The 21,519-nt window shown below is 31.6% G+C and overlaps 3 protein-coding genes across 3 annotated transcripts; all 3 read right to left on the bottom strand.

The window, feature by feature from the left end:
• Positions 1–757: 757 nt before the first annotated feature.
• Positions 758–2,400, bottom strand: LOC111877872 (protein JINGUBANG). The gene has a single exon (XM_023874382.2). The coding sequence runs from the start codon at positions 2,174–2,176 to the stop codon at positions 857–859; it is 1,320 nt and encodes a 439-aa protein (XP_023730150.1). The 5' UTR covers positions 2,177–2,400; the 3' UTR covers positions 758–856.
• A 4,011-nt stretch (positions 2,401–6,411) lies between these two features.
• Positions 6,412–9,958, bottom strand: LOC111877861 (protein root UVB sensitive 4). Its single transcript, XM_023874368.3, has 10 exons — positions 9,409–9,958; positions 9,157–9,303; positions 8,468–8,614; positions 8,292–8,354; positions 8,126–8,202; positions 7,907–8,012; positions 7,719–7,821; positions 7,449–7,597; positions 7,311–7,373; positions 6,412–6,688 (listed from the first exon to the last, which is right to left on the bottom strand). Exons 1-10 carry the CDS (start codon positions 9,892–9,894, stop codon positions 6,473–6,475), a joined length of 1,557 nt encoding a protein of 518 aa, XP_023730136.1. The 5' UTR covers positions 9,895–9,958; the 3' UTR covers positions 6,412–6,472.
• Positions 9,959–20,440: 10,482 nt separating this feature from the next.
• On the bottom strand, positions 20,441–21,201 carry LOC111877844 (putative B3 domain-containing protein At5g66980). The gene is made up of 3 exons (XM_023874347.1): positions 21,100–21,201; positions 20,925–20,945; positions 20,441–20,815 (listed from the first exon to the last, which is right to left on the bottom strand). The coding sequence occupies exons 1-3, from the start codon at positions 21,199–21,201 to the stop codon at positions 20,441–20,443; spliced, it is 498 nt and encodes a 165-aa protein (XP_023730115.1).
• Positions 21,202–21,519: the final 318 nt, after the last annotated feature.

The raw sequence follows: 21,519 nt of genomic DNA, 5'->3' as shown, positions 1-21,519 counted from the left end.
CCACCATTTTTAAACTCAAGTCAAGGAAACCGTGTTGTTAGTCAAAAGTGACAAAATAGAAATTTATGAACATTTAAGCAAACTTGATCTAACTCAGCACAAGTAATTCCTGCTAATTGAAATTAAAGAAGGGTTTTAATAAACTTTTTTTTTTATTTATAATTAGCCTATGATAAATAGGCCTGTCGGAAAAACCCGAAACCCGTTCTACCCACCCGACCCGTTCTGAATTCGGGTAGAATGGGTCAGGTAGAACGGGTAATATCAAATATACAATGCAGTCACGTACGCACACTTCAAATAAAACAAAACTTTTCGTTTCCTTCTTATGAACGACGGCACAACAGTCAACGCAAACTTGCAAAGGGAATACGACGCTGAAGCTGAAGTTCTGAACCATCATCACAATTTTCAGTTTCTCTCTATCGCACGTAATGGAATTAAAAAAGTACATAACATATTATAATGATTTGTTATGTTATTATAGATGTACTTGTTAGTTGTATGAAGTATTTTCCTACCCAATTCTTTATTAAACCAACCAACATGTAAAAAAAATATCAATAAGTGTCATTTAAGAAATTTTCGGGTATACCCGATAATTACCCGACCTGGCCTCAAACTCAAATACCCGAAACCCGAAAACCTGAATTACAATATAGGTCGGGTATCGGGTAATATTTTCTTAAGAAAATACTCATTGTATCCGACCCGTTCTACCCGAAACCTGAAAATTTTACCCGTTCGACACCCCTAATGATAAATTTATCATCATTATATTTTTCTTTTGATTTATACGATTTTCAAAATTTTATAATAAATACAAAAAAAAACTGTACAACCTCCTCCTCAACGACTATTTTCTCCGGTGATTCAATCGGCCTTGAGCCGAGAACGTCTGAAACCCACCATCATAATTCCGCCGCAACCTATCTTTCTGACGCGACGGCCGTCGTGGTTGTTGGTCTTCCATCTGCGGTGTTTTTGTAGACACCCGCCATATCTTCACCGACCTATCTAAGCTCCCACTATACAACATACACGACCCTTCACCACCTCCGTCACGGCGGCTCATATCCACCGCCAAACACTTCACCGGCCCACTGTGTCCATTCAAAACGTACAAACATTTATGATCTCCTCTGTCTTCTCTCCGCCATACACATATATTCGTATCCACCGAACCGCTGAAAACCATACGACCGGCGGCCGCCAAACACAGAACCGCCGCCGTATGACATCTCAAAACCCGGCCACCGGACAATAGCTTCTCCCGTTCCCAGTAATGTAAAAGTCCGTCGGATAAACCGGCGTAAACCACCGTCTCCGATGGATTAATCACCAACGACGTCACCGCAGATTCCTGTTTCAATAAAGTATTTAAAAGGAAATGCTTTGTTCTTTTTCCCGGTTTCTCCCTCCGCCACGCTTTCACCGTCCCATCCGCCGAGCCAGAGAAGATAAAATCGTCAAATCCGGCGACCACCGTGTTAACAGCATCATCGTGAGCGGGAATCGATTCCAAACATTTGAAATCTGATACTTTCCATACTTTAATCGTTTTATCCCACGAACCTGAATATAACAACGAACGATCTTTGGTCAAGCTAAGACTTGAAATCGCATCGTAATGTTTGATCCAAATTGCACTATGATTGTTCCTCACCTCCGTATAATTCTTAGGTTTTATCGATTTTTCCATTATCGAAGTCAGATTCGGTAGAGTCCCGATCTTTTTATGAACTCTAGGGTTCTTAGCTGATGCCTTCCAAGCCCTAATTTTCCCATCGCTGTGACCTGTAAATATCTTATCGTCAGCAATCACAATCGCTTTAACTAATCCGCTGTTAGATTTGAATGCAGAAAATTCCTTTCGATTCTTCCAAACGCGAATGTTCTTGCTATCGGATCCGGTGTACAACAGATCTCCGATTGCCGCTAACGAATATATATTTCCTTCTTGACGAACAAGAGAAGCTAGCAATCCGGTGTAATCGGAAAAATCCATGCAATCGGGAGCCGGTTGTTCACGATAAGACCATTTAGAACTTGCCACCGGCGACGTATCGTACGGAGACTTGTTGTCGGTTTCCGGCATGTTCCTGAGACGCAAATGAAGCCGTTCGACGGCATCATTTGGATGATTCCGGTGAGGATGATGATCGTTGTTGATCATCAAGACTGTAAATTCCGTGATTCGTTGACGATGATTGTATATTTCTAATCATAATCCTTGCAAATAAATGATCTCTCATAGATCGGAGTTTCGATTTTGAGATGAGAATTCAAAATGTCTGCAACAAAGATCGTAGAGAAATTGTGTGGAAAAAGATAATGGTGTCGATTTTACAAACCATCTTTGAAAAAGGTAATACGCTATTTGAACGTGCATTTCCAACATTAGACTGTTTGATGGTTGTTATAGATTAGTAGGTTGATACATAATACAAAATCTTTGTATTTATAGAAACGTGACTTGTTTAATTTTTTTTTCCCTAAAGTATATAATCTAAATCCCATCTATAATTGCTTCGTTATTGTGAAATCCGATCGGAAGTTTTTACCTAAATAAATTAGATGCTTTTTTGTTTTTTCGAAGCGAAAATTCATGAAGTTTGCGGACCAACTCTGCAATCATCAAACTGAAATTTAATTAAACTAATGTTATAAACTGAAAATATATAGTTTTCAATATCGAAATTTTAATAATTCCAGTCTTAAAACATTGAAAAAAAAAATACTAAAAAGAACATGTAAAAAAACAAAAATATAAAACTTAAAAAAGCTTACAAAAATATAAAAGAAGCTAACAAATTTATTCTAAAAAAACTAATTTTTTAAAAAACATAAAAAAGAAAATAATAAACAAATTAAGAAAGAATTGCAAACGATATCTACAAAGTTCGTAAAAAAATACATACGTTAAAAAAGATGAAATTGAAATTGAAAATATTATTAACAAAAACGGTAAAAAAAAATTAAAAAAATCAAAGTTTTTTTTTTTTTTTTTTTTTTTTTTTTTTTTTTTTTTAAATCAAGTTAAAATTTTTTTGTAGAAACTATAATAAGAAATTGTATCAAATCCGTAAATAAAAGTTTATAAAAATCTTAGTTTTTTTTTTTTTTTTTTTTTTTTTTTTTTTTTTTTTTTTAATATAAAGGCTTAAAAAAGTTCTACTAAAATTCTAAAAAAACTCTTCAAAAAAATGAAAGCTGAAGAGGTTTGAAGAGACAAGTCAAGTGCTGCGCCACATAGCACACGCGCAGAAGTTTTACAGTCTGAAGTCTTCCAAAAAACAAACTACTACGATAGGAAAAGTGTTGCACGTGTGCTGTGTCGTGCAACAAAAAATGGTTTGAAGAGATTTAAAAAAAAACAACTTAGTCTCTAAATTTCTTGTTGTGCGGTTAGCTTTTATAAATTGATATAGATTAAAACACCAATGGAATCAACTTTTAACTTTTTAAGTAGTAACTATAAATCTTGTTGGAGCAAAGTACAAAAATTAAAAAGAAAAACATCTTAAATGAAAAATGAAACAAGAAATTGTAACAATATATATCAAAGGCACAAAATCACAAATGAATTAACAATCTAACATGTATGTGCCTGTCTAATTCAAAATAAATGGATGAAATTGTGATACTTTGTGAGGATTCATGTGATCAACAATGCTCGATTTTGAGTTGTGAGGATTCATGTGATCAACAATGCTCGATTTTGAGTTGGATGAACGAATTTTAGAGACATGATTTCAAGTTAAATGGAGAGTACTTTAAGGCTATGCATGAGACATGAGATTTAAAGCAATGACAATTATTTTTTAGGAATTTAAATATTATAGAGTTAACTATAGAATATAAGGGTAAAGATGTAGGATCAGATTAATATAAGGTCTTTAAATAAAAGTAGAGATTTTAAGAACCCAATAAAGAGGATTGTTTTTGCTTATATGCTTACGAGATCTTACTAAACGTGATCTAAATACTATAAGAAATTAGTTGATTTTCCGTATATATTTTTTTTTATCATACTTACACACTACCACGAGACAAACTTTCATATACGGATTTTGTGACGGATAATCTTCCGCAAAAATTGATTACGAATCTCTAATCATATTTTGTGCGGATAACTAAAGAATGTATAATAGTATATAGCTATTTTGTTACAAAATTTGCAAAATTACACACTATTGGAGATGGATAATATTAAATATGTCCCTAGAAAAATAATATTATTTTCAATTCAGTTGTATGTCGCTAAAACTAAACATCTACAATTGTTTTTTTTGGATTGAGTTTTAAAAATAATCAAAACACTTTCATCACTAATATATGGTTGATTTTATTAAATTAGCAAAATCCATGCCATAGTGTTTGAGTGTATCATTCATACATTTATTATATTACTAGACGAATTCTCGCGCGTTGCGCAACAAAGATTAAAAATATATTGTTAGAATATTGAAAAATATATATATTTATAATAGTTATGTTATTGACATTAACTTTGAAATAAAATTTTTACATATATATATATATATATATATATATATATATATATATAATCTCTATTATTTTGAACAATAATATTCATTGACATCAACCCACATTCTTCAGTAATATAATTAAATATAATTATCTATTTAGTATTATTTTTTAAAATTATTATTATTGATTAATTATATTTTTACTTATGCGAACATTTTCTAATTTCAATAATGATGTTCATTTAAAATACAATTTATTTATAGCTAAATGTAATTTATAATTTGATGTTATTATCATTTAAAATTGTTATTCATTAATTTTAAACCACTTATTATTAATAATAAGTTAAAAAGTCTTTTAAGAAACACTTAATATTATTATTAAAATGTGAAACATACACTAAATAATAAAGTGATAAGATAGACAATTTGCATTTCAAAAGAGACTTGCATGGATAATATAGCATATCCATGTAATTTGATTTTATTATTTATAATTATTGCTTATTAATTTTGAAACCACTTGTTATTATTAAGAAGTGAAAGAAACCTTTAAAAAACACTTATTATTATAATTAAAATGTGAAACATATACTAAAATATAAAGTGATAAGATAGACAATTTGCATTTTAAAAAAGGCTTACATGGATAATATGGATAATATGACATTCATGATTTTTAATTAATTATTGTTTTGAAGCAACATGAACATACAAACATGTATATAATAGTTAATTAAATATTATATATATATATCACCTTCCATAACATATGATCGATAACATTAATCTAATCTAATTTATATTAAAATTTCAACCATAACATACAATGATATTCTTAAAATAATACTTGAATCAAGAAAATACAAAAAAGAATTAGTATATAACAAACTTACAAATTAAAAACTTCAACATAATAACATGACTCGACAAATTATTCAAAGCCCTCAAACCAATACAAAAAACTTTAAACTTGTTTTCTTTGTGAATTTTGTATGTGATTTGTATTTGTGTGTCTACTCAAAAAATTGACCTTTTATAGTAGAGTATCCATTAAGTGTTTATTAAATATATTATATAAGTTATAAAACCTTTGAATTGTTAATCATTATTAAGAGATTTTTGAGTGGTATTCATTAAAATAAGAGGTTTCAAAAACATGAGTTGTTTGCAAATTTTTATGGGGGTTTCAAATGCATGAGGTTCAAAGAAAAATGCTAGCTTTATAAGTATGTATGATGTGTTTGAGAAGTTATTCGTTTTCCGAATTTTGTGTGGCATGTACTATATTCCGTTTAATAATTTCAATTGTTTGGTTGCTTTTTCTCACACATGAGTTAAGACCTCTAGTGGAGTGAGGGAGTGTTATGGACTTATGAATATGATATTGAGAAAAGAGAGTTTGAGTTGTTTTTTTCATGGAACAGCAAATCTATTCTATTCTACTCCTATATAACACTTAAATCTCCATCTATGTCTCTCAAGAGACTTGAACCCTCGATCTCAAGGAGGGAGGGCAACACCGAATACCGCTAGGCTAGAAGCCCTTTGGTAGAGTTTGGGTTCTTGAATAGACAACATAGAGCTCGTGATTTTTTTTTTCCAGCATTGATCATGGTCAATTTGTTATATCTCGACAAAGTTATGTGGTGATATGGGGAGTTTAATATATGATTATTTTAGCGGATAACTTAAAAATAAATGGTTCATTGAGATAATTAGAAATCAAAGTACGTAAATTATAAATTCTTTGTACTGTTCAAGTTTTTATTATTAAATTTATTTCAATCATCCAAGATATTTATTTCAAATTCTTTTTTATTAAACCCCATACTTTCGAACCAAGTCATAATTAATCACAAAACTATGATCATTAGGTAAACTCCCGACCCTAAATCTCTAATGAATCAATAAGATATGGAAAACAAGGAATTAATATTTCACAAAGTCACTGTTTTTATAACACAAGCCAAGTAATATTAATCGTTTACAAAACTAAACCTAGTCTGTTCATCTGTGCTCAACAAAATATTTTTACAAGCCCAACCTAATTCCACCATCTTCTCATTCACCACCTTCATATCTTCTTTTGCACATTTCTTGCACTCATTTGCCATATCAAACCACTCACAACCTTCTAAAATTTCTTCACCCTTTTTCCTCCTGTATGTTAGCCTCTCACGGATGTAGCACGCCTTCACCATATAAAAACTCAAAATCATCAAAACAAAACACATAAATCGTTAAATACCAATCCGTTTGCTACATATGACAGAACAGGTTATACTGTGTTTGATATTTCACTTGACTAGGACTAAGACTAAGACTGATGTCAATACGACAAAAATCGCAATTTTTGTCCCATAACCAAAAGGGTGGGACAGGGACTCGCTCTCGATCTCTTGTGTGTGAAAAGACGTGAACGCCCTCCTCATCCTCATCATCGAAAATAGCCCTAGAAAGCTTGTCTAGTCCTGTTCTGTCCAGTCCCATGTAACAAACGAAGCCTAAGGCTTCGTTTGTTCGATGGGATTGAATTATATTGGACCAGACAAGTTTTCTAGGGCTATGTTCAAGGATGAGAATGAGAAGGGCATTCACGTCTTTTTCACAAACAAGAGATCGAGAGCGAGTCCTTGTCCCACCCTTTTGGTTGTGGGACAAAATTGCGAATTTTATCGTATTGACATCAGTCTTAGTCTTAGTCCTAGTCAAGTGCAATATCAAACACAGTGTTCTGTCATGTCCTGTATAACAGACTTACACATAGGGCCTAAGTGTTGTTTCTTTTTTGGAAATTTAAAGAAAAATTTGAACCTGTAAGAGACCCGTGATGATATCTGAAGTACTTGATCCTTCACGTAAACAAAGAAGGATACCCTGCAATTTCGTAACCTTGATAAGATCTTTGAAATTATGACACACATAAAGAGCAAAAAAGAACTCGATACTCACTTCATTTCTTTGAAACCCGTGGAAGGAGATCTCCATGCATACAAAGTAAAAATCATCTTTATTTAAAGATCGCATAGCCATCATTGATATTTGTGGTATTTGGCATTTGGGGTTCAAGCAACCGATCCTTATTGGCCATTTTAATCTCCCTAAATCAATAAATAAAGGTATGATGCTATAATAAACAAATTAATGTAAGTGCATTGATATTTCTCTCATTTAACCCTAAATTCTAAACAAAGTTCACATTATTGGGAATGAAGATCTAACCTTTGCTTGAGAAGAAATTCATTCCTTCCTTTTTACTTACTTCTGCTGGTGAAGGGATATATCCAAATTGAATCCATGTATCCATGATTATCTCTAACCTATCCTAAACATCAAACTTATAACAAAAGTGAGATACTAGACACACTTATGAGGAGGGCATTCACATCTTTTGTCTATAAATGTCTAACCTTGGTTAATGTTTGCAAATGGACATGGTTTAAACTTTGATATATCCCATAAAGATCAATGGCTGTGAAAATTGGGTATACAACAAAAGGTAAACCTGCTTGCAATCTTTTGCAAAATTGAAGAGTTAGATAATGTCAAAACATGATAAAATCAATTTCCCATGAATCTAGTAATCATTCATCATGAAGGGTATAAATCTTTTTTCAAAAAAATCGAACCTTTGGTTGTTCTTTAACATAATATTTAGGGCTGCAGCTAGCATAAGACCAAGGTTGTCAAAGCAGACTTGTTGAATCTAAAACAAGCAAAATAATAATCATTAATCCCATCAAAGACTACATAAACCTTAAAAAAAGGAAAACATAAGTGAAACATGAACAAAACCTGTGCTTTGGCAGAAACTTCACCAAGGTTATCTGCTACTGCAAAGCTTCTATGGACAGCTGTCTGAAAGTTATCAAGTGTAAAAACTTCTGTGAGAGTATGATTAGAAGAATGTGCTTGTTTAAGGAAGAAAAGTTTGGAAAAATACATTAAAAAGAAAAAAAGATTCGACTTACACCAGTTGCTAGGTAACATGCTAGGCTTATTTGCTTAGCAATGTTGGCTATTGATGCAAGAAGCAAAAAGTATTGTGGAAAAGCAGGAGTCATTAACTCAACACCAATGCTCAAACTGAAAACAACCGATGTCAAGAACCTAACTCTCTTCAATTAACACAAAAGAAAATTTTCATTTAGTACACTTGATATCATATATCAAAGCAAACGTATAGCAAACAAAATCTTGATTGATAGTTAGGCCTCCTAGGACTGAGACTGATGTCAATGAGACAAAATTGCAGCTTTTTGTCCTGTCCAAAAAGTTGGAACAAGGTGGGACCGGACTTGCTCTCTATCTCTCGTGTGTGCAAAAGACATAAATACCCTCCTCACCCTCATATTGAAAATAGCCCTAGAAAATTTCTCCAATCAAGTTCCATTCTAGTATTACAAATGCAGCCTAAGGCTGCATTTGTTATCGGGGAATTGACTGGACTGGACAAGCTTTCTAGAGCTACTTTTTATAATGAAGATGAGAAGGGTATTTATGTTTTTTGTACATACGAGAGATAGACAGCTAGTCCATGTCTCATCTTGTTCCCTTTTTTGGATATGATAAAAAGTTGCAATTTTGTGTTATTGACATACAATCTATTAAATCATGTCATGTTTGTATAACAAAAAGGGTGTTATGGAATTGCAAATACCTTCAGATTTGTATCAAATGCAGAAGCGAGACTAGCAGTGTAGATGCACCTACTTAACCTTCCAAGCCCATCTTTCAAAACCCAATTCAGAGCTGCTGCAGATGGAAGTGAACGGGCATATCCAATTCCAATTGCCCTGAACATTGCCTAAAAGACGGAATAGTCAATTCCATTCCGACCAGCGAAACATATATTCATCCAAAAAATTATGTAAAAAAATGGTGTATATTGCCTAAATGGAGAATAGGATACCTGCGTAGCAAGAACTTGAAGAGCAGAACTGAAGACTCTGTGCAAGAATTTCCATTTCACATATTCCAAATAATTTTCATTAATTTCTCTGGGAAGCAAGAAATTTCTGACACCCAAACTGCAACTTCGTAAAAACCTTTGACACCCATCAACTAAATCATCAAAATTATCGAAACAAAATGGCTTCCCGTCAATAGAAACCAATTTCAAATCATTACCATCCCAAAAGTATCGGGAAACGCCGTCAGACTGTCGAATAATGACCGGAAGTAGCGTGGGTGTTGTGGGTTCAAGTTCTCTTTTCAATTTCTCCTCTTCGAATTCGAAGTGGAATGAAGTCTTTAACGAATTTGGTAGCTCTAAGGTTCTTCTAAAACAGGGGTTTTGCTTAATCGGAAGAAAGAATTGAGTTTTCGTTTGTCTTTCCCATCGCGAGCTCAAATTGAAGGTAAGATTTGAAGTAGAAATATGTAAGGCGGATTGCATGAGACTAAGGAAGACTTCAGCCTGTACTTCGTTGAGCTTATTTGTGTCCTAGGGTTTAAGGAGGAAATTCATAAATGTTTTTATTGGGTTATGAGCAATGTTTTGAAAACCGGGCCGAACATCGAACCGGTCGTCTTACCGGGTTGATTGTTCAATTGGTTTGACCGGTCGGACCGGTTCTAAAAACTGGATGAACCGGATGAGTATATATATATATATATATATATATATATATATATATATTAACATTAATTTTTAACTTATAAAATAAAACAACACCTTCTAAAATTCTAAATCTAATAATTTATATGCTAACTTTTTCTCAAAATTTTATAACTAACGTAATGAAAAAAAGTATATATATATATATATATATATATATATATATATATATATATATATATATATATATATATATATATATATATATATATATATATATATATATATATATATATATATATATATATATTAGCTTTTATCAATGTAGAAGAGGAGTCCTCAAATTGTTCCTTCAGGTATCCCACATCGACAAAAAACAAAAGTTAAGGCTTTAGCGAGGGTTATAAAAGAAAAGGGGTGATAGGCTTTTCCAAACGCAAACAATCGGATCAACCTTTAAGGAGTGGGTCCACTGAACCATTTTCTAGTTTAAATTTTATAATTAAAATAGTTAGGCCGGTTTTTTTACTGGTTTGACCAGCCCGATTTTTACCGGTTTTTGGTTGAACCGCCGGTTCTTAACCGGTTTGATTACAAGCGGTTTTCAGGCTTAATAAAACCGGTGCACTAACCGGTTCCCGGTTGAACCGGTTCAACCGGCCGGTCCGGTCCGGTTTTCAAAACCATGGTTATGAGAAATTTATGCGCGAGTATTATTTATTTATTTTATTTGAGAGTTACACCGTTGATGTATATTTCTTCCTTCATTCTTTCTAACTCATACACATTTAGTTCTTATGACCGGCTATTTCAGGTTAGCTGGTAAAAATAACTTAATATGGTAATATATTTTTATTTTGTACACATTTAGTCCTTAATATTTTTATACACATTTAGTTCTTAATATATATATATATATATATATATATATATATATATATATATATATATATATATATATATATATATTTTGCAAAATAAGTCATTTTTGTTTTTGTAATCATTCAGTAATGATTTCTTTACGTTTTTCTCACGAAATCTTACATGGGACATTCATTAATAAGGTGTTTAGGCCGTTTGATGTTTATGTTCATCGCCATCTCGACTACTTGATTATTTAGGTCATGTATTCTGAACGTCATCACTTCTTCATACGATCTCGAATTTTAATGATCTTTACATACATGCGAACGATCTTTATATCCGTGTGTTCGTATTTTAGTCTACCACAACTTTCATTTAGATTACTCTCATTAAAAAAACAATATATTTTTACTTACGATTATTATATTCATACGCATGGGCAGCTTTAGCCTGGTCTCGGTGTTGCACTGATAACACCTATTTTTTCTGTCCGCAGTGGTAAAACTTTCGATGTTTTTCGTTTTATACCTATTTTTCATGTATCAACAACACCTATTTTATTTCGGCAACATCTACTATGTCTTTTTGCGTCCGCCCCTGTCCATACGTTTTTTTTATGAATGCATGTATGAATGTTTTTTTTTATAAAATCGTAAGTACAAATATATTACATTTTAACGGAAGAAATCTTAATGAAAAAATGAACACGTGGATATAAAGATTGTTAAAATCTGATATCATATGAAGAATACAAGACCTAAGCAACCAAGCAATCGAGATCGCGTTGGAAATAAGTATCAACAACCTCAAACACCTCATCAATGATTATCTCACGTAAGATGTCGTGAAAAAAAATCTAAAGAAATCATTCATAAGTACTGATGAGTACAAGAAAAAGACTTATTTTGAAACAAAAAAAATGTTAAGGACTAAATATGTACAAAAATATTAAGGACTAAATGTGTACAAAATTAAAAATATATTACCCTATTAAGTCATTTTTCCCGGCTAACCTGGAGTAACCGGTCATAAGGACTGAATTTGTACAATTTAACAAGTTGAAGGGGTAAATGTGGACGAAAAAAAACTCAGTGATCAAATGTGTACAAATCAAAAAATACATTACCTTTTTAAATCATTATCCCATTTTATTTTCTCGTTTAATCTCACAAAAACATATAAATCCATCTATCACGACCCCCTCAACTTCAATAAAAGATGAATCGGGTTTGTGTAGTTGTATGACCCTTTTATCATATGTATCTTGGCGATAAGGATTTTATTTATTTGGGTGTGGTTGTTCGCTCTATATCTTAAAAATTATTTGAGGTATGTTTGGTTGAATATAAATGATTTTTATGAATTAAGTATGTTTGGTTGAATGTAATATAATGACAAATTCATTGAATGAACTAAATAATAAAATGAACGATAAAACTGGATGAATCATTATAATTTCCTTGCTTTCGTTATTCAAATGGAATATAATGATATATTGATTCATGATGTTTGGTATATAGGAAATTCTGAATGAATGATTGAAATGAAATGATGTGACAATAGCAAAAATACATCTATAACACAAAATACATAAAATTTATAAATTTCTACAATATTATCCAGAAAAAAAATTATATTTATAAGTAATACATCAATTCATTTGTTATAATAACGATCAATATTATATAATAACACACTTTACAAAATTTGACAGATGAAAAGTATATCATCTTGCTCTAATTGTTCAATATTTGTTACTCTCCATCATCTCCATTGATCCATTCATTTCTACTTTCTAATAATGATTGAAATCATATGCCCTTTTCAACCAACGTTTGTATTCGTAACTTACCCTTTAGTGTTAATCAATCATGTCAGCTTCTTTGGGTGGGAATCATCGAGCTCGGAAGCCTTTGATTCAAATGCTTGACGAGCAAATCAACCTTACTTTTCTGAGCTGGACCTAGTTCACTTAAAGATCATACCTAAAAAATGATTGTTAATTAATGATTGCTCATATGAGTAACTATGAAAATTTGAGTGTTATGATTAGTCAGTTTCAAAAAATAAAAGATGATCAACCCAACAAGATATCATGGAATATTGATAAATAATAATCATGCTTATAAAGTATTTAGTAAAAACTGGATTATAATGAAATTGAGGTTTTTAATCGGCAATGTTTTTAAAACAAAATTATCTATGTATAATTGCACACCACGTCTAATATGAACCAAACCACCTAAAAAATATATGCGTCAATTTAATTTCATATACCTCAACCAAATACCAAATACATATTTTCTGATCTTATAAATTTGTCCAAGAAATTTTTTGGTTCATCTCTGGTAAACTCACATGTTGATTATAATGTACCCTTGCTTCCTATCAACCAATTACCTGATGTTGTATCTAAGTAGGGTTTCACCTGATATTTATGTTACTTGCTCATCCTTCTTTCTTTTCACCGGTATCAAACCTAAACAAAAGCTTCTTATGGGCTATATGTAAGCCTCATTTAGTCGTCATTTGATGCTTCAGGCAACTCACCTCGTACACAACAATATTTCTCCATACACAACGATATGTACTTTAAAATGTTGTGTTGTACAACTCCTCAAAGGATAAGTTGTTGTGCATGGAGAAAAAATGTTGTGTACAGATCACTATCCTGTATCATATGTTATATGACATGGACCAATTTCAATTCATACTAATATACATGTATTTATAAGTTATGGCTACCCCAACCCAATTTATATAAAAAATACTACGCCATTTTCATTTAATAAAAGTGAACATAAATCATATAGTACTAAACATCAACTAAACATGATTGTTGTATGGTTGTGACAAATAATGGTGTCATTTAGGCTTTTAATTGAACACTTCATATGCATATAAAAGTACAAAGATGTTGATATGATGATTCCTATGTAGAAAAAATAAGGCTTCGGATTTTTTGTAAAGACTGAAATGAATAAAAAAAATAATGAATAGAGTGAAATACATACCTCTAAGTCTCTAACTTAATATTGCTAGAGGCGATGAACTTTCAGTGATTCTTGAACATTTTTTTTCTCAACTGTGATTCTTCAACACAAATTATTCATAAATTAATTTACTCAATTTTATACGAGTTTCGAGAATTTGTGATTGCAACTGATAGTGGGTACTAAAAATGTTAACTCTTAAGTGAAATTAATTATAAAATATTTTTCTTTTAATTAATACTATAAATAATTCACTTAAAATGTTAAATTTAGTTAATTTAAAATAATTCATTTAATTAATTAAGTGATAGTTAGGTCAAAAGATTTAAGATTGAGAATAAAGGAGTGACAGTTGATTATGTTTATTTAATTATGAGATAGACTAAATTTGTGACCAAACTTACCAATTATGAAAACTTAGGCATGACTTTGTTTTGACTTATTAAACTAGTATTTGGACCAAGAATGTCAATACATAAACAAATTACGGTTAAATAATTGTACTAGGACTAAATGTAAATTAAAAGTCAATTTGGGGTCTAATGTAAGAATTTGTAATTTAAGGGACTATTTTTGCCAATTATGAAAACTTTAAGCTTAACACCCTTACAACTCCATCTCCTCTCATTTTAACTAGGATATGACTTTTAGAGAAAGAATGGACGATTTTTGAAGAAAAGTTTTGGATTAGAAATGAAATTGTTGTCTCAATAAAGTTCTAACATTAAATCATGGTTAATTATAGCAACAATTTCCATTCATTTTCTTCATCTTAACATTTTGGTTTAGAATTTCACCTTAAATATTATTTCTATGGTTAAAATGCAAATTGGATTTGAGTTGGGAATAAAAGTTTAAGTTCGAGTTACAAATCTATAAGTATTAACTTTTGAAATTTGGTTTATGTTGTTTTAGCACTTATACACCCTATATTTATGAAATAAGGAATTAGACATATGAAAAATGAAATTGTTTGATGTTTTAGCTTTGAATTTTGTTTTAAATTTTCAAATTAAAATCTCAATTTAAGTTGAGATTAATATATCTAAATTCGAATTGGAATATGCATTTAATGTTATCTAATGACTTGAAATTAGATTATAGTGTTCTAAGGTTAAATCATCATTGGGGAGTTTTAATTTAGTGGTTATATCTAAAGTTTTGCAGTTCTAGTTGGAAGATGATGAACATCGCCCTTTAATTTATCACTGGTGGTGTTAATCATGTTAATTTAGCGTTAGAACATAGCCTTTAACTCTAAGTAATAATATTAAGTCATTAGAGTTGGAAAGTACTGGAATCCAATTGTACAAGTTATAACATGTTTGAGGTTAAAATTAAAGTTCCATTTGATTCGACCGAGTCAAATCCTAGTGTAATTTAACTCGACCATGTAAAATTTTGATTTCACACATGAAATTTATTTTGATTAAATTCAACTCTACTTACTTCTATTTCTTTTCCATTGGGGATGGTATGAACGTATAAAAGGAGTTGTTTACGTTTAAATGCTTGAACTTATATATCTAAAAGGTGATTAGAACCTAATTACTCAACATATATTGATCTATAGCTTACCATTAATAATTCAAACATTTCTAGAAGTGAACTAAAGTATCTAAAAGGAAGGTGAGTTCATTTACCAAGAACATGTTATATATTGTACTTTAAATTTTCCTTATTTAAAATATTCATATTATATGATATATTATATATAATATGTGTGCATTAATGAAATGAGTTTTTTAAGGAACTTTCAAATATGGATAAACTACATCATTTTGAAATGAGATTTTGATCCTGATCATGTACATTCACTTAAGATGGGTTTGAGACTGTGTGACATGAGTACCCAGTTGTAGATTTGAAACTTAACATTAAGATTGGTTTGGGTCATATGTATGGCTACATTTACGTGTGGGATTTGCTACCCCGTGTTACATATGTGATCGCTTACATGTTACCTGGTGAGTGGAGTATGAGAGAGCTGAGTGTGTCATGTGCTAACTTTACATAATCTATAGAACCATCAATTGTGAGATATAGACTTTGAGATTGACTTAAGGATATGGAAAATAGAAGTATATTGCTTTTGGATTTGCTTTGAAGATGTTGAATTGACATTATTTAATGTTTCTAAACATTTGTTTGGCTTTGAAATGATATGTTCCCCAAATATAAATTGCTACTAATTATTTGGTGTTTTGGAAATGCTTTGGGATTTACAGTAGGTATGGAATGTGTAAGTTCCTTACATTCGACATTGTCTAACCTCAGTAATGCTTAATATGATTCTTATGTATAACCTACATTATTTGATATGTGTTCAAAGTAAGTGCTTTGGTTGAAGACCAAATATGGATTAAACTTTTGGATATTTAGAAGATGTATTTAAAATTTAAGATGTATGTAAGGTTGTTTAATTTATCTTTGTCTCTTGATTATTTTGTTACACCCTCATATGCTTAGATAGATAAAACTTTTAAAATATAAAGGACTTGAATGTTTGGAACCATTTTCTTTAAATGACTATTGTTTAACTATTTTGGAACTTCCATTTTAAAAGGAGAAATTAAATATCCTCCTACATTTTCTTCATATCCATCCTCCTACCCTATTAAATGTTGACATGTGTCACATTTAATTAAATTAATAAATTTTTAATCAACTTGTCACCATTTAATATTGGTAGGAGGATAAGTAGGAAGAAAATGTCGGATGATATTCAATTTCTCTTTTAAGAGACTATTTAAATAGCCCATAGAGAGTTTAAGCCATATTAAATATGTATTTGTGCCACCAAAATCTTTTTTCTTTTCTATAAGCTTAGTTTCAAACCCAAAGCCAAATGAAAACAAATCAACATTTTAGCAATGTTTTAAAGTTGGAACACAACCAAATGACAAGACATATTCCGTCATCGATATTGTTCAAGTGGGAAAAATATGGTCCATTGTTAGGCGTGCTAAAGCCACGAAAGATGCAAAATCATAAACTTTCTTCATCACCACATGGAGCCCTTCCATGACAATGATAAAATGAAAGGTAAGGAAAGGCCATTTTATTAGACCAACTTTTCAATTTCCAAATTATTTTCTAAGGGATTCATTTACAAGGATTCATGTTTGAGCTGGACCAAAGCAACCCCTAATCCATTTTATCTAATCGTATTTTTTCATCATGGAGTGTAGGAAGTCCAAATTCAACGAGTCGAATGTCATGTCAAAGTCAACCTTCAATAACATGGAATTAAGCGTTGCCTTTCCTGCCTAACTAGATACTTCATTACCAATAACGAGCATGTCAAGGGTATTCCAACCAACAATGAAAGGTTATTGGACCTTACTAACCACCAAACTAATAACCGAATTGAGTATGTTAACTAAGAGTTTTTCAAGATATATATAAAGGCAATCGATGAGGTTATTTGCTATGAGTTTTTCATCATGGAGTGTAGGGAGTTCAAATTCAACAAGCCAAATGTCATGTTAGTCAACCTTAATTAACTTGGAATTAAGCATCACCTTTTTCACCTAACTACATATTTCATTAATGTTAAGGGGATCATCAAGGATATTCCGACTAACAATGGAAAACGATTGGACCTCACTAACCACCAAACTAATAACCAACTTGAGTCTGTTGACTAAGAATCTTTCAAGAGATTTATAAAGGCAACCAATGAGCTTATTGACTACGAGTTTTTCATCATGGAGTATAGGAAGTTCAAATTCAACGAGTCAAATGTCATATCAGTTAACCTTAAATTACATGGAATTAATTGTGTCTTTTCCACCTAAACTACATATTTCATTAACATTAAAGGGACGACTTATTATATATATATATATATATATATATATATATATATATATATATATATATATATATATATATCATCTCCCCAAATTGCTTGGTGTACCTCCTGTGTGAGTGGGTGAGTGTGTGTGGGTTTGAAATTTTATGTGAGTGAGGGATACATATAGTAACACCCGAAGGGCACCATTAATGATATTTCGATCAACAATGAAAGGCAATGGACCACAACAAGAAATAAGACCTTTAGGGACGACATCTTTAGAGACGACGATAGGCTTTAGCGGCAACATGAGATAATGTCGTCGCTTAAGGGCTTTGACGTCGCTAAATATGTTGTCGCTAAAGGAGTTCCACCGTCGATCCTCTCCGGCCACACGCCATTTAATCGTGACCGTTTGCTGCTATAGTGATCCACCGGTTAGAGTTTCATCTGGTGGAAAGTAATAGCGGCGACACCAATTGCGACGACCGGTCACTGCTATTGATAGTGATCCGTGTGAATTTGATCGTGACCCTTCAATTGTTTTTAGATCGCCGACTCTGGTGGTGATCCAGACATCATTGATTGGATCGCAATATTTGAGAAGGTTTTGGGTACACGAAGGGGGCATGTGAGAGACATTGGGCCTAAACCTTCTTTAGCTTCGGGTACAAGTTCTTCATCCCAATGATAGTCACAGTTACAAGCACCGCAACCAACACATGTACTTGTTAAATTCTTAAAGAATTTGGTAGCTTTGTTATATTGTTAAGAACTTAATGTATTTGTAGTAATTTTTGGTAGCTCCGTAGTTTGTTAAATTGTTAAAGACTTAATTGATTTGGTGCTTTGATGTTTTGATAGTTTGTTGAATTGTTAATGACTTAATGTGCTTGTGACTTAATTGTAGGATGTTGATGTGAATGCTTTTCTTCAAAACCCGACATTTGTGACGGCCATTGGAGACATTATTCACTCGTTTAAAAACCAAGTCAACGAGGAAAACAACGATGGGAAAGACGAAGACACATAATATTTCTTGATTTATGATATGGAGGATGTTATTTTGGATTTTGAAAATAGTTTATGGATGATATATATTAGATATTTGTTTGAGATTTATTAGATATTTTATGGAATATGGTATGTTTGATGTTTTTATATAATGTTGTATGTATTTATTTATGTATTTTTATCAAAACTGCATTTTATAATATATATAAATTAATATTATAAAAAATATGTTTTTTCTAAAAAAAAAAAAACTTAAAAAAAAACTATAAAAAAAAAACATTAACAGCGACGCCTTTAGGGACGACTACGATCAATTGCGATGACTCATACCTCCGGGGAGGTTTGCCGGAAAAACTCCGGCCGGTTGCCGGAATGTTAATAAAGACGACGTTATTTGCGACGCCAATAGTGTATTAGGGACGACAGATATTAGAGACGTCGGTATTAGAGACGACAACCGGCTATTAGCTACGAAGAAATTGTGGCGACGCTTAGCGACGATATGTCATCTCTAATAACTTTAGTGACGACAAGCGTGATCAATTGCGACGATTTTTGTCGCCGCTAAAGGTTAGTTTTTTTTTTTTTTTTTTTTTTTTTTTTTTTTGTGGACCTTACTAACCACTAAACTACTAAGCAACTTGAGCTTTTCAAGAGCTTTATAAAGGCAACCGATGAGGCTAATGAACCGGTATTCTTTAACAGATAAAGGATCCTTCACCTTTACCATTAAGAATATGAAAGATTAACAGATAAAGGATCCTTCACCTTTACCATTAAGAATATGAAAGATAAGTTATAGCCTCCACTATTGTTTCCAAAAGTCTCAAATTCCTTGATAAATTTCACAAAATCTCCTTCAAGTAGGTGCCAACAATTTTTTATGATTTTAAAAAGTGAAGTTTTTAGGCCGGGGAGCCTTTTCGCAAAACCCAAATCGCTTCTTTAACCTCAATAACTATGAAAGGAGGATCAAGGAAAGAGGCATCATTGGGAGATAAAATTATGTGGATTTTTAAGATTTTGATAAGAAGAATCTCCAAACTCCCTCCTTGATTATTATCGATTGTTAGCCTATTATTCTTCCACAACTCATGTTTTAACGAGCCCATGGAAAAAACATAAGTTTTCATTTCCCTCCACAACCCATTTGTTTTTTTTTCCAAGTCAATTTTGTTCAAGTTTCAGACTGTTAATTCTATCTTTAAGGCCCTTACAAATTGTGTTTTCGTTTTCAATGGCAGCGGATCTTCATTCCTTGATTGTGGTTTTAGTGAATCTATGTTTTGGAACCAGTGTGTGATCTGCAGCTTGCCAATGGAACATTACAGTTGAAAGTGATTTTCTTTTTATGTCCTAAAATAATTCACAACCACATTCAAATTCCTAAAATCCATGGACGTATATAAATTATTTAAACATAAGTTTGCATGCATCCGATATCAAATTTATAAATCCTAAAAAATACAAACACATAATTGATCATTGATCAATAATCATAAAGAATCTTGAATATAGGAAATCATCTTTTTTCTTCAAACTACTTCGCATACGACTTTTTTTTCTCTAAATCTTTACAATGGCTTGTTTGGAACATATCTAAAAGAATAATAAACTAAAATACCAACCATATTAAAGCCTTTTTCCTAAAGAAAAGGTAAAAGAATGGAAAATTGAACTCATTATCATCGCAAAATTTCAATCAGGAAACCTCTTAGGCAAAATTTGTTGATTTTCTGCAGTACTTTCTTTTAATTTTAGGCATCGGGGTTGATTCCAAATCAGATTCTTGTTCATCTTTCACACTATTGATCAAGGGTTTTCTAGATTCTTGATCTTCATTCATGCATGCATTCTTACCAAAAAGTCGAACAGTGAATGATGATGATCTTCTGTTGTATCTGAACACCATGAATTGGCCAAGCTCTAGGCTCTTTTCCTTCACAAATCTATTCCAACCATTCTTCAAAAAAACACCAGTTTTCTCTCGATTCACATCCACATGCCAGACTCTTCCTGAAACATCTTTAAGAACGATCTTCTCCGGTATCTTTTGATCAAAATGCTTGATAAAATCCGGTGGTATTCGCTGCAGATTCAAACATTAAACATCAAATTCATCAACCAAGAAAAATAAGTCGAGATTTCGAGAAATTTTGAGTTCAAGTTGCCACAAATTTCACTTCGGAAAGACAAACATGATGATCAGAGTTATCTTTCTATTGATTAAAGAAATAAAAAATCATCAAATGAAGTGAATCTAAACCGATGGATATCAATGGAATAAAAGTTTGTGGCGTTTCATGTTCGCTGCATCATGAATGTCGATTACAGAAGTTTTTGAATAAGAAGGCGTTCGAGAAGAGAGAGTACCAGTTGATGTGATATACGATTTGGGAGGAAGATTTCAAAGAACTCGGGATCTTGATTGAAGATTGAAACGTTTGGAGGACGATCTCTTCCTCGTTTTCCCATTACTTTTCTTGATGCAAAAGATATATTGTGGATTTTAGGGTTTATGAGGTTTTATGTGTTTTTGGTGTGTACGGATTAAATAAATTGTTTTAAAAATACTATAACAAAAACTATATTATTAATATCTTCTTTATTCTAATAAAAACGTAGTTCTTTTGCCATATGTCACCATGTTAGACATTGTAATTAATATCATGACACTTGTCAATCTATTGACACTTGTAATTAATATCATAATACTTGTCAATCTATTAATTATTCATTTCAAATTTCAAATTTTAAATTTCAAAATTTAAATCACATTTTAATTACATTAAA

Source organism: Lactuca sativa, chromosome 3 (genome assembly GCF_002870075.4).
Source record: "Lactuca sativa cultivar Salinas chromosome 3, Lsat_Salinas_v11, whole genome shotgun sequence".
NCBI lineage: Eukaryota > Viridiplantae > Streptophyta > Magnoliopsida > Asterales > Asteraceae > Lactuca > Lactuca sativa.
This window is presented reverse-complemented; position numbering and strand designations above follow the sequence as displayed.